General features: G+C 37.1%; 1 protein-coding gene across 3 annotated transcripts in view; it reads left to right on the top strand.

The window, feature by feature from the left end:
• Arhgap6 (Rho GTPase activating protein 6) overlaps nt 1-14,434 on the top strand; it is a 537,411-nt gene that overhangs the window by 341,585 nt on the left and 181,392 nt on the right. Inside the window, exon 1 of one of the 3 annotated variants that reach the window (XM_052170865.1) lies at nt 10,329-10,608. The exons of the other annotated variants lie outside the window; for them this stretch is intronic. Within the exon in view, the coding sequence (XP_052026825.1) occupies nt 10,594-10,608 (15 nt within the window). The 5' untranslated portion in view covers nt 10,329-10,593. Of the gene's footprint in view, nt 1-10,328; nt 10,609-14,434 lie in introns of those variants that run through there. 3 annotated transcript variants of the gene reach the window in all.

The following is a 14,434-nucleotide window of genomic DNA, read 5'->3' as shown; positions in this document are numbered from 1 at the left end:
TTTTTCTTCCTAGAATCCCTCTACTTTCCCCAATCTACTACTTTGCTTTAAGATGGTGGCTAGTATCTGGGTTCTTAGAACTGAGCTGGTTCTAGAAAGGATCAAGTTTCTGGAGATTATATTGGAAGAATATTACATGGACAGTTATAAAAATGGGTAACAAAAGGAAATACAGAATAATAAGATTAATTTTCTAGTAAGAAAAATTTCCAAGTTTCTAATTTCACTTTTCCACTTCTATTAACTATACTGGAGAAACAACTCAGTTCTGACATTAAAACTGGCATCACAAGCAAGAGAAATATTATAGCTTGACATTTCCTTTAACATGAGGAAGGAGATTGCAATATTGATAACAATAGTAATGGGGTTTGTCCCACATACTTATTTCTGACTACTTTTTATAAGATGTTCTTTGAATAATGTCATTTTATTTAAGTTGAAACAAAAGTCCTTCGGAAAGGTTGAAGGAAAGGAAGTAAGGTTGAAATAGATTTTGCTATATGACACTCAATTAGGAAAAGATTATACACTGTTCAATATCTCTATTTTTCTAATACTTATGCTGACTTTTTCTGCAGGTAGCACTGTGGTTTCTAATGGTAGATGCAGTTGAGTCATTTCTAGCAACTGTGACTGACACATGCAAAGTATGAGTAGCAGCCTTGGCTCAGAGAATAGAATCTGGATGAGACAAACATCTGTGAATAGTCAATAGTTTGTCAGCAACCCTCGGGCAAGAGGTTTGTACTTGTTTTGCCTGTGAATCTGCCCTAACCTTGATTGTTATTTGTACATGTACCTAACACATTACAATTTAGCACATTCGCTCTTTTGAGGTACTTGTCATAATGTGCTTTCTACTTACTACTCTGTGATGTTTATCTAAATAACTACCTTTAAAGAAAATGGAAAAATGGCAGGGCTCTACTGAATCTAATGGAAAAGAGAAGAACTCAAAATGCACTCTAGAGATTATATTGATGGCAATTTCAACTACTATCATTTTAAAAAATATTTATAGTGGCCGAGGAAAGAAGTATTTTATATTTAGTATCTCATTTAATCCTTACATCAGGAATTTTAGATAGAAGTTGTTACTTAAATACCTTAAATTGTACTGAAAACAACTGATGAGAATAAGGTTTGACCTCAGTGCTGAGGCTTCTACTTGGTGCTTCAGTGATAGTGTATCATCATGCCTGGGTTCTAAGTCATGACTAATTAGGAAGAATTACAGACACTATTCAATGTGTTGCCCTGAGAGCCACTGCACCACCAGTGTCTTCCTTCCAGACATGCTGAATAGAGAATGAATTTTTCTTGGCACCGTATGCACATTGGTATTTACAAAGCACAGTTCTAGACTCTTCTAAACTTCCTGGTTAGGAGCCTGAAGAGTCATAGAAATGGTTGAGCATCACAAAGGGGAATGGGAAGCAAGATAAACAGGAACTGCCACAATGTTCTCTAGACAAGGATGTCTCTACTCCTGAAATCCATATTTTTGACCTTAGTAAAGAGACTTGGGAAGGAAGTGATAATAAAGTCCCATTTGGTGAGAATTTATCAAAGAACAGAATTCAGGAGTCTATAAAACATCTGAAAACAGGGAGATTGGAAATTGAAAGCTTTCAGAATTTAAAGGGTGACAAATACATTTTGTTATTTTCTTTTTAAAAACATAATTTTTATTGATATTTTGGGAATTTCACACCAGGCACTTCAATCCCACTCATTTCCCAGTCCTTCCATATCTACGCTCCTTCCATGTAACCTCATCCTTAAATTTTTAAGTTGATTTTTAAGGCAACACAACAACAAAAATCCCATCTCACTGACCCTTCTGGGCAATGGACAGCTCCTCTATTAACCATAGCCTTCTCTCACACCCATCCATCTCTCCTTCTGCTGTACATCTATCATTCTGCTTCTCCACTTCCCCACCCTTCCATCACATTGTTTGTCATAGTGACATTGGAAGCTGCAGTGTATCAAGCAATATGCCCTTTTTGCACAAATAATTGTTACTTGCAAATATTCATTGCAATTAGTCATTGATACTTAAGGAATTTTTCATTCATTGCTATACTTTTAATACTGGATCCTCACCATGACTCCTCTCTGATATCCTGTTGTCAGTCTGAGTAATGGAGATCTTGAAGCTTTGGTTAAGTGGGAGCAGTCCCTTCTCATGCTTCTGCAGTTCATAAATGGGGTAGATGTTGGGGTGGGCCAGCTCAAAGCCTGGATCTGGTCCTGGGCAGTAGCTGAGTTGGTCAGTCCAGCAGCTCTCTCTCACCCACATCTTGGAGACATTTTGTTATTTTTCTATGCAAATATTTACTAAAAGCTTTCCTCCTTTACTATTTATTTTAGAAGGTACCAGAATAGAGAAGTATACAGGATAGAATATGGGAGTATAAGTTTGACTCTTGCAATGCTCGCTATGTATGTGTTGTTTGATGGTATATATTTGAGAGGTTTCCATATTTGGGAGTATTTGTATAGACATTTTAAAGTCCAGAGAATTTTGTGATTTAAGATTTTCTGCATAGGGATGTCTAATGTGTGTTAGGAAACATTACTATAGAATAACTAACTAATGGAAGCCATGCATTATGTGAGCATCTGGGTTGTATTTGTATCTTGTATCTTCAGAAGTGATATAATATATAAATTTAAAATGCGCACAATTTTTAAAGCCAAGATTTCTGTCTATGTATCATATGTGAACATCTAAGACTCTGATTAAATCATTTGATTTAAAATCTGTATGCTTGAATTGAGAGGATGGTTATCCAGTTATTATTTTAAATTATGGAAAGAGGTCCATGATCTGTGGACAGTACAACATTAATAAAAGCAAGACAAAAATTAAAAGACCTTGTGGTTAGTTTACATTATTGAAGGCAATTGTGCTTTCTACCTGTTTCTAAAATCTGTGTGCTTTGTTGCTTTTAATATAACACTTTTAAAAAATAAGGCAAAAATGCCTGTACAGGCAAGGTAGAAACGAATTGTTCAATCCACATGCTTTGGATGTATTTTAAAAGTAGCACAGAGATATCTAAATTGGTAAAAGCTTATAATGTAAAAAATAAAGCAATTCTGTACAATATTTGTGAAGCATTCTGCAATTTGTGATTTCAATTCAATAGATAAAACATTAGCATGCTTTATTTTATCAATGTGTTTAGCTTAAAACTAGAAATATCAAAGCTCGTGTTAATAACCACATTTTCTGGGTGATAACCTAATTATATTTCAAATAAAATGTACAAATTTAAAGACAACTTTAAATGAATTCTTGAAAGAAGAATTCAAATATGGTAACAAGACAAATTGGAAAGGTAATAAAGGAGGCATGAGAATGCAATTTGAGGTAATGTCACAATAAAATTACTCTCCCTTATATTGCACATGGATCTTCTAACAGATTTGGGAGCCCGAAACAAATGGGCATAGTAAAAATTTAGAACATGTGTCAGTTTCGGCACTGTGGGTTTTAAGGATTTATTCTGGGGCTTTGTTTCCTCTGAGCTGTACCTTGTAAATGAAAAGTACAACATGTGCATCTGCCATGCTGAGAAATAAACAGCGAGCTCACCCTCTGTAAACAGTAATCCAATACGCCGAGCAAGAGTTACAGATGCATCCGTTTAGATAAACAGTAAGAGGCCTTATTAATAATTAGTCCCTGTGCAAGAACTGTGGCGATCAATACTACACAGAAAAGTTTTTCTGTAACCACTATACATTTTTCTGAGCCCAGGGCAGTGTCTGACACTTGGGAGGAGGCCAGTTTGTGAGTAAGTGAATCAGAGGACATTCTGCAGGTTTGGAAAGAGGAACTTATAGTGGCTCCTGATTTAATTCTTTCTGCAGTGTGCAGAGTTGCTACAAGTCAGGTCATGTAGCTCGGTCCAGGTCAATGCGGAAAGCCAGGAAGGAGAGGCCAAGGCTTGACCTTATGGCTTTGCCAGCCAACCCTCTATTCTAGCTTTGTTTCCTTCTTGTGGAGAAGCAGATGTGCCTGCCTGATAGGGCAGATGCCTGAAAGCCCCATGGTCTGGAGGAGGCAACATCCTGGTCTCTTTTGCTTCCTGGGTGATTCATTAACCAGCCATGAGTACAACATCTGTCAGTCACTTCCAGAAGCTCAGCCCCATCAATGCTCTTGTGATAACGGGTTCCAGATCCAGAGAGAGCAACAACTCACAGCAAATTATTAAATGCCATAACCTTGATGTATTAATTTTTTTTGTAAGAGTAAAACAAGCTTTTTGAAAGCCTTACTATTCCATTCCTTTTAGTTGCAGATGAACATACTTTCAACTTGTCATTGTAGTAAAAGATTTATCATATATGAATCACAGGCACTACAGATCTCAATTCCTCTGATCTCAGAGGAAAATCTGTCATTTTATTCAACGTCTATGTAGTCCTGCTTCCTTGAGGGTCACCACAGAACCTATCATCCAACTGCACCTGTAGCTTCAAATTTATTTTTCTGTACTACTATCTCGTGTTAAGTCTCTGCCTTGGCAAAACAAACAAACAAAAAACAAAAAAACCCTCTTCTAACACCCATTCCCTTTTACAGCGGAATATTTATTTAGGATGGCTCATATAGGATCTCTGTCTATTCTTCAGCCCTCTGCCAAGTAGCTTCTGTATCATCACCCGTTTGTGTCTCTTTTTCTCCAGTTTGCAGGAGCCATCACCTCCAAAGTCATAAGCTGAGTTCTTACTACCTTTAAACTCGGCAGCCTTTGAAGCCAAATGTCTCTGCTGCTGCTGCTGCTGCTTCCTCAAAATAATCCTTTAAAAATATATTTATTTTATTTTTCTTTATGAGCGCTGATGTTTTGCCTATATATCTGTCTCTGTGCAAGAGTGCTAGAACTTTTGGAATGGAGTTAAAGTTAGAAGCTGCAATGTGAGTGCTGGGAATTGAGTCCAGGTCCTTGAGGGGAGGAAGAGAAGTCAGTGCTTTTAACCACCGAGCCATATCTCCAGCCTGCAAATGCTTCTTTCTGGCAAACTTGGTTCTTTTTTTTTTTTTTTTAATCCCCACAGCTCCTTTTTATTTCTACTCCTATCTCTCTAAATACTGTGTCGTGGCCTTCCCTGCAAGCACTGAATTTCTCATCTGCTTCTTAAGCACATTTCCACCACAGATCCCCGCTCCTGTCACAGTGGATGCATTCATTTCACCCCGGCAGTGACTTCAGTTTCAATGCTACAGTCAGGCTTCGCTATTTCAAGCATGGCAACACCATTGTAAAAATACAAGGGAAAGACTGTAAGAGGAAAATCACATTTTAGCCTTTGTGAAAAATGAAATACTGCTGCATACAGTACTCCAAGGCAGAGCTCCCTGCTAAACACTTCACTTTTCAATCCCTCTCACTTCCTACTTCACTCTAGTCTTGTTCCCCTCCCCCCTTTAATGGTTTCTGTACAGTTGCATCTATCATCTGTTGTGTTTTAGCTTCTGCTTTATCATTCTTTGGCATGTACCCTTTATTCTTCAGCTTAGAAGACCACTATAGATTTCCTTTTGCCTTTAGCGTTTTTGAAATTAGGAGGCTTATTTATATATCTGAATGGAGTGATGACAGAACATTTCAGTTACATACTTTGATTTCTTTGTGTCTGCAATGGTTTCTAGTGACACAACCACTGTCACTTATTAAGTAAAATGTTATAACATTTATCATTTCCTTTGAGGTGTCTTTAACCTTGACACACCACATAGAAAAGATGGTGTAAGGAACTGAATGCCTATGCACCTCCCTGAATTTCTGTGTGGAATTCTGTCTGAATATGGTAAGATTTTAGATGGGGCATACAGCAGGTGATTTGGTTTAGATTGTGGTAAGGAGGGTGTGGCCTTGATGAGATAACACAGGGCTTTTCTGCCATTTTTGGATACAGAGGACAGGCAGCTGCCTACAAATCAAAAAATGTCTTCACTAAAACTTATGTTCATACCGTAATCTCAGGATTTCAGCTTACAAAATAGAGGTAAGTCAATTTCTTGTCATTTAAAACAAGCAAGTCACTCAATGTTATTTGTTGTAGTAGCCTAAGAAGCTAAGAAAAAAATCCCTCCTTTTTATATTTCTACCTTTTCAAAGGTGCAATTTTTAACTATGTGTAGATCTTTGTATCTATTTGTGGATATGTGTACATGAATGAATGTGCCCATAGAGACCAGAGGTATCAGGTCCTTTGGATCTGGCAATACAGGTGGTTTTGAGTCACCCACTATGGGTCCTTCAACTAAAAGTGAGACTTCTACAACAGCAGTAGGTGTCCTTTACTCCTGAGTAATCTCTACAGCTTCTTGATCCCAATATAGAAAGAAGCTGATCTTTCCGTGTAAATTGCTTGCTTTTATCACAGTTACAAGAGGTGTCAAAAGCAATCATCAAAACCATTGTTATTGTTTGTTTTGGCTAACTAATGGACAAATGCAACATGGCTTTCTATGTTTGATATAAATGAACAATTGTCTTTTAATGATTGTGAATCCAATATATGCTATGATTTTTGTAATTATTTTACTACTTTATTTGGGGCCTGAAGAAAACAATACATCATTCTAGTAATTTGCCCCCCCCCCCCATTGCTTAATATTCTAAAGACAGTGATTGAGATATGTATTGAGCAGACTAAATATGTAGCAACTGGGGAATGGCATGGTGAGATGGTTCCATAGATAAACCTGGACAAGCCTTACAATCTCAGTTTGATCCCTGGAATTCACAGTGGAAGAAAAGAACTAATCCCAAATGCTGTCTTGTTACCTCCAAGAGTATAGTATAGCTGGCATGCACGCTGCACTTATGAGAATTTGTTGGTCATTCAGAATTTTAAAAAATTTAACTTGGAGCAGCATATACCAAGTTGGGGTGGAATTTACTGTCTTTAAATTTGGAAGCTGGATGAGATGGGCCAAATGAATTAGAAGCTATTCAGCTGCAAGTAAGTGAACATTCGGCCCTCTCAGGAAATTAATCTGCCTCAAAATTGTAATGTAACCAGCATGTAAGAGAATCTATATATAGGCTATGAGGATCCATACTCCTATTTGTGCTTTTCACACTACTCCCAAGCTGGTTATGTGACGGGATGGGTTAGTTTTAGACAACTATATTATGATGTGTGACAATGAACACAGGAAGATGTGCAAGTCATTCCTTCCTATTTATTTTTCTTAGAAGGGCAATTCAGGAAGTTCTCTCATCTTTCTTTGGCTTGCAGCTGGGTAATGGACAAATCTTTATAAAGCAATCTTAGTCAATAATTGACTGATAAAGTGTTATGTGTCTGTGTGATAAAAATCCAACCTCCACACATGTATCACCTTATTAATTCCTTCATCCAAACATGCAAATGGCCAGTAGCTTCTTGTATTTGGTAAGAATCCTTTAGGTAAATATTATCCTCACTTTGAATAAAGAGCATTGAGAAAGCCATCTTAAAGTTATATATTTGGCTGTGGGTAATGGTGTGAGAAAATGTGCTTGTCTGAGCTAAAAATTGAAATAGCATACATTGGTCACAACAGGATCCAATCTAATAAACAAGCTATAGTGCAGTATTTATGTGGGTTTTCTTGTTAACATCAAATGAGTGATGACCCAAGAAGTTTCACTTCCCTTAACATACTATGCTTCCTTTAGAAGATACGTTCAGCACTTTGATTTCAAAGTCCTTTGGTTAAAGCACTTTGGTTGGCCTTATTATTTTAGCATGCAATAGACATCTTAGAAAGCAAACAGTGAGCTTCAGAGATGGCTCATTAATTAGTGGGATATACTGCTCTTCTAGAGGACATAAGTTCAGCTCCCAGCACCCACATAAGGTGGTTTATAACTGCCTGTAATTCTAGATCCAAGGAGAGTCCAACAGCATCTTCTGACTTTCATGGGCACTCACATGCACACAGAGAAGACAGCACATACAGAAGACATACATTTTTTCCTTGTTGAAATAGGTCTTCAAAGTGAGATATCCAAGGGACAATAGTTATCATTAAATACATATAAGTATATAGAATTCAATGGCAAATAGTACCAAGTAACTGAATGGTAAGTAGATAACTGGATTTAATGAAACTGTTTCATAGGTTCTGAAGGAAGCAAGAGAAAGAAGATAAATCTGGGGCCTGTAAGATGCATGGAAGGCCATGTTAAAGACAAGGGAGATGTATTTTTAAGGGTAAAGCCAAAACAATACTACATTGTCTAACATAAGTTATGCTAATTTAATCAGAACTATGAATTGAAATATAGTGATAAAAAACTTGGTACTGATATACATGTTAATAAATCTTATTATAGATTAAATTATTGACAAAATGTAAAAATAAGGTGAAATTGTTTGGGTTACCTTTAATTTTTGTAGAATTACAATATAATTTACAGGATTAATATGTCAATTCAATATAATTTACTCTTCTTATGGTTTAATGAAATCTTTTCTTCTCATGGGTGAACTAAGTAATTATGTATTCCTGAATGGAAATAATATTTTCATAGAAATATTATTTTTTCAGACTGTCTTATTTAGGGTTTATATTGCTTTGAAGAGACACCATGACCATGACAACTCTCAGAAAAAGGAAAACAATTAATTGGAGCTGGTTTACAGCTTCAGAGTTTACTACGTTACTGTCATCTTGGGAAGAATGGTAAACATGCTGCCGGAGAGGTAGCTAAGAGTCCCATATCATGATCTCAAGGCAGCAGAAGGGGACTGTGTGTCATACTATGCCAGCTTGAGAATATCAAACCTCAAAGCCCTCCCAGCAGTGACATACTTCCTTGAGCAAGGCCACACCTACTCCAACAAGGCCATACTTCCTAAGAGTGCCATTTCCCATGGCCAAGCATTCAAACACTTGAGTCTATGAGGACCATTCCTACTCAAACTACCACACTACCATCACTAATTTAGTCAGTTTCTTTGGTTTATATAAGATGGGGTTTACCATATTCTAACTACCATATTCTAACAAGTACTTATAGATGATACAGTCTTCCTATGAGTGAGTCTATATTTTATAGGCCAATTGAAAGATCATTTTCAGGCATTTATTCTAAGGAACATGTTCAAATCTTCTATCATTTGATTTCTGATTTCCCATGGGTCGTGGCCTATTTTATACTTGGGAATCATTAACTAAGAAAGCTAGAATGCAAAGCTGAGGTATCATTCATTCAGTACTCTTGTCTCCACTGCTTTTTGTGCTGTCTTTACATTAATATGGAAGAGTTTATCCTGCTTCTGCTGAATGCACTTATGTTTTCCTACATGGGATAGATTGCTTTATTTGTTTTTGTTGACAGTGCTGTTTTCAGTTTCCTAGGCAGCAGATATCTCCCACCAAATTACAATCTGTTATCCTAACATCAGCATTGTCTCTGTTTCATTATTATTTTTTGTGTGGGAAAACTACTGGAATCTATAGATTACTATGTTGTACCAAATGACCTATTTGCTATTGATGAGAACAATATCCTTTGTAAACATTTATTTAGGAAGACTTTTATGTTATTATTAGTGAGTATTCTGGCTGATTTAAATATGATGTTCCTAAGGACCAAGGTTTTTGCTAGTTACAACTTTTTTAGCCACATTTTATCTAGTTATTGTACTGAGGTCATTTTAGTCTGAACCAATTGAGAATTGAGAATGAGTTTAAATCAACACCCAGATGAAAATAAAAGTTATAGCATAGAAGTGGGGCCCGAGTCATAGTTGATCTTTTTTACAACTAAGATATCAATTCTGCATTAAGGACAATACATTTGCATCATATGATGAAATGTATAATAGTGCATTGTGTGTGTTTGTGTATGTTTGTGTGTGTGTGTGTGTGTATGTGTGTTTGTGTGTGTGTGTAGAGCTGATCTATCTCTACATTAGCATTGTCAGTAAAATATACCCATTCTTTTCCATCGATCATATTGTGTGTTGAGTTTTGAATTCACTTTATGCTTGTCTGTGTTATTGTACTGCAATGCTTATCCAAACATTTCCAGAAAAAGAAAGGTGAGGATTGATTTGTCAATGCCTGAGGCCCTTCCCAACTTGTGGCTGAAACCCATGTTTGACAGTGAGTTGTTTAGGCCTCGAAAGGAATTTTCCCACAGAAAGGATGTTCTAACTGGCAGGCTCCCAGGACCGCCTACAAATCCATTTAACCATAACAGAGCTGACCAGCAGTACTGTCAGGGCTAGCATTAGTTTCCAAGTGGGAAGTCAGCCTAGTATTAATAGCACAGTTCCAGCTGAACTGCAGGCCCAGTGGACTTCTGATGGGCTGGCCTGGGAACCAAGGCAGTCTTTGTAACACTTATGGGAAATGGATTCCTTACTGAGAATGGTGGGAAGAGAGTCCGGCAGGGGCAGAGGAATATGACTTTCTATTTTCCATTTCACTCTAATCATTACCAACTCCAGTATCCACTGAGAAGAGAACAGGGTGACTCCTAGGGGAACACTTCCCTCAACTTGAAATCTAGAGAGAGCCTGCTCTGTTGCTGATCTGATTGTGTCGGATGGACTGGTCCCATGTACAGACTATGTGTAAGTTGAATATTTCTAGGTCACCTGTATTTAATTATGTGATATGGATATTTACAATACTGTCTCTTTGTTTAGGCAAAACGAATTAGAATTTAAGTCTGGTGTTGTTTTAGATTTTTAAAATCCATTTGGAATCATTTCAGCTTAAATTGCTCATGTGCTTCTTTAATGGTTTAAAACTATTATTTTTATGCAAATAGAAAGGGTGTACACAGCTGCTGCAAAAAGTTCTAATCTCTTTATGGGGGAAGTACTTAGACAAGTGGGTGGCGTTTTCTGTTTCTAAGACATGCATTCTCTCTCTCTCTCTCTCTCTCTCTCTCTCTCTCTCTCTCTCTCTCTCCCACTTTCTCGCTCTCTCCCCCACCTCTCTCTGAGGTATATTGTTCACATCAAGATAAGATTTTAGAAATTAAGAACTGTATTGGCAATAGGAAGATAATTTTTCAACTATTTTTTAGAAATATTTAAACAATGTAAAAGGAATATGGGAATGAAAACATCTTTCTTCTTAAGGAGCTCTTCATTTTAAATTTGACCTTAGTGTCCCCTGGGGACTCACATAGACTAGGCACATACTCTGCCACTATGCCATATCCCCAGCCTCAGGAGGTCATTGACTTATATTTAAAATTCTATAAAATCAATTTGTAAATTGGAAACAAGTAAATTATGTTGATACTAATCTTAAGTAAATTTCTTCTGTAAGGTAAGAGCTACATTAAAGTTGTCTTACAGGGTGTATAAGAATTAAGTATTTTTCCTTTTTTATGAGTTATACATTATGAGGTTCATGATGTCTGTGGAAATAAAATGCAGGAATTTATAAAAGTATGATGAATTAGAATTATACATCACTTTAAGTGCTGAATTGTTGAGAGGTCTCTTTGTGTTTCTAAAATACACATTTCTTTTTCTAGGATCCTATTTTAGAACATAGTCATAAACACAAAAGGATCATTTCAACATGAAATTAAAATTGTCTTTCAACTATTTCATCTGTTCAGCTCTGCCTCCCACACCATTCTTTTGAAGCCCATGTCATCCTTATTATTCAAAAGAAAACATGACTACTTGAGAATCATTTGAATTCTACATGGATCTAAGGCCAATAATGTTAGACAAAAAACCCCAACCAATCATGTCACTTGGCCTGTTCTTCCTATATATTTCAACTAGAGGAGGTGAAGGAGAATCAAGTATTGAAATCATCACCCAGACTACATAGGCTTCTTGTTTCATTGGTTCAGCAAGTGATGAATTTTGTTCCTATGCTGAGTCAGTCTACTGAGCTTAATCAGACTTTGCAGAGCATCCTATGAAATGATTTCTGACCCAGAAGCTTCCAGAAGAAACTGATACAGAATCTTTGATTTCAACCCAGCATTTACTCCTCTATCCTGTGACTTGGTGTCTCCACTTTTTCCATGATCTCGAAAGAGTGAAAATGTAGTTCTCATTTATATTTTTCCTTTTTGTGCTTCAAATACATCATGGTTGAAGTGGTTCTACATGAGCTGGCCTGTGAACTCAAAACACTACTTGTCAATTCTGTGGGGAAAATGAATGTGGATTTTCCCCTCTTAAACCATATTTACACACGTTCAGAATTAACGAGTAACTGGGCTAGAAAATCTGAGCAAAAATCAGGTAAGGCTCATGGTGACTGCCTCTCTTGGCAATCTCCAAGATATTGGCCAACCTTTGGGAGTGAAAATCCGGTCAGTCCCAACTTAATGATGACACTATCTTCAAATATGTATGAAAAGTGGTATTTTTCTTTAGTAGGAAGATAAGGTAATGGTCATAAAAAATAAGCCATTTCAGTCACAAAAATAATAGTTCATAGAGTGTCCACACTACATTTTTTGTTATATCTTCTGAGAGTGAGGTGTGTTTTAGAGGATTGCAGTCCACTTAACCTATGTTTACTGCATCATTTCTGAATAGAACTCATTAATGCTAGAGTCAGCATAGTGCCATAAAGGCAGGTATGAATTTCTTCTTGGAGCTTCTAGGCCAAGTGAAGTAGAAGTGAGGAAAATGTTTTCTTTCTTTTTTTAAAATTATTTTCTATGTTCTGTGTTTACATTCCAAATGATTTCCCCTTTCCTGGTTGCCACTTCCCCATAAGTCCCATATACCCTCTTCCCTCCACCCATTCCCCAATCACCTCCTCCCATTTGTCCTGGTAATCCCCTAAAATGCTGCATCAAGTCTTTCCAGGACCAGGGCCCTCTCTTTCCTTCTTCTTGAGAATCATTTGATATGCTAATTGTGTCTTGGGTATTCAAGCACCTCCACATAAAACCAGACACTCTGAAAGTAATAGAAAAGAAACTGGGGAAAACCCTTGAGGACATGGGCACAGGGGAAAAGTTCCTGAATAGAACTTAAGAGTAACTGCATTCCATGTGTATTCTTTTGTGATTGGGTTACCTCACTTAGGATATTTTTCCTGTTCCAACCATTTGCCTAAAATATTCATGAATTCATTGTTTTTAATTGCAGAGTAGTATTCCACTGTGTAAATATACCACATTTTCTGTATCCATTCCTCCACTGAGGGACATCTGGGTTCTTTCCAGCTTCTGTCTATTATAAATAGTGCTGCTATGAACATAGTGGAGCATGTGTCGTTGTTGCATGCCAAGAAATCCTCTGGGTATATGCCCAGGAGTGATATAACAGGGTCCTCTGGAAGTATCATTCCCAGTTTTCTGAGGCACCACCAGACTGATTTCCAAAGTGATATACCAGCTTGCAACCCCACCAGCAGTGGAGGAGTATTCCTCTTTCTCCACATCCTTGCCAACACCTGCTGTATCTGATTTTTTAATCTTAGTCATTCTGACTGGTATGAGGTGAAATCTCAGGATTGTTTTGATTTGCATTTCCCTAATAATGTTGAACATTTCTTAAGGTGCTTCTCAGCCACTTGAAATTCTTCAGATGAAAATTCTTTGTTTAGGTCTGTACCCCATTTTTTAAATAGGGGTATTTGGCTCTCTGGACTCTGCCTTCTTGAGTTCTTTGTATATATTAGATATTAGTTCTCTGTCGGATGTAGCGTTGGTGAAGATCTTTTCCCAATTTGTTGGTTGCCATTTTGTTCGATTGACAGTTTCCTTTGCCTTACAGCAATTTTGTAATTTTATGAGGTTCCATTTGTCAATTGCTGATCTTAGAGCATAAGCTATTGATGTTCTATTCAGGAACTTTTCCCCTGTGCCCATGTCCTCAAGGGTCTTCCCCAGTTTCTTTTCTATTACTTTCAGTGTGTCTGGTTTTATGTGGAGGTCCTTGATCCACTTGGAGTTGAGCTTAGTACAAGGGGATAAGAATGGATTCATTTGCATTCTTCTGTATGATGACCTCCAGTTGAACTAGCAGTATTTGTTGAAAAGCCTATCGTTTTTACAATGGATGGTTTTAGCTCCTTTGTTGAAGATCAAGTGACCATAGGTGTGTGGGTTCTTTTCTGGTTCTTCAATTCTATTCCATTGATCTACCTGCCTGTCACTCTAAGAATACCATACAATTTTTAACACTACTGTTTTGTAGTACTGCTTGAGGTCCGGGATACTGATTGCCCCAGAAGTTCTTTTATTGTTGAGAATAGTTTTAGCTATCCTGGGTTTTTTGTTATTCCAGATGAATTTGAGAATTGCTCTTTCTAAGTCTATAAAGAACTGAGTTGGGAATTTTTTATGGGGATTGCATTGAATCTGTATATTGCTTTTGGCAAGATGGCCATTTTTACAATATTAATCCTGCCAATCCACAAGCATGGAAGATTTTTTTTCCATTTTCTGAGGTCTTCTTC

Source organism: Apodemus sylvaticus, chromosome X (genome assembly GCF_947179515.1).
Source record: "Apodemus sylvaticus chromosome X, mApoSyl1.1, whole genome shotgun sequence".
Classification (NCBI taxonomy): Eukaryota; Metazoa; Chordata; class Mammalia; order Rodentia; family Muridae; genus Apodemus; species Apodemus sylvaticus.
Note: the sequence above shows the minus strand (reverse complement) of the source record. Positions and strands in the feature narration are given on the sequence as shown.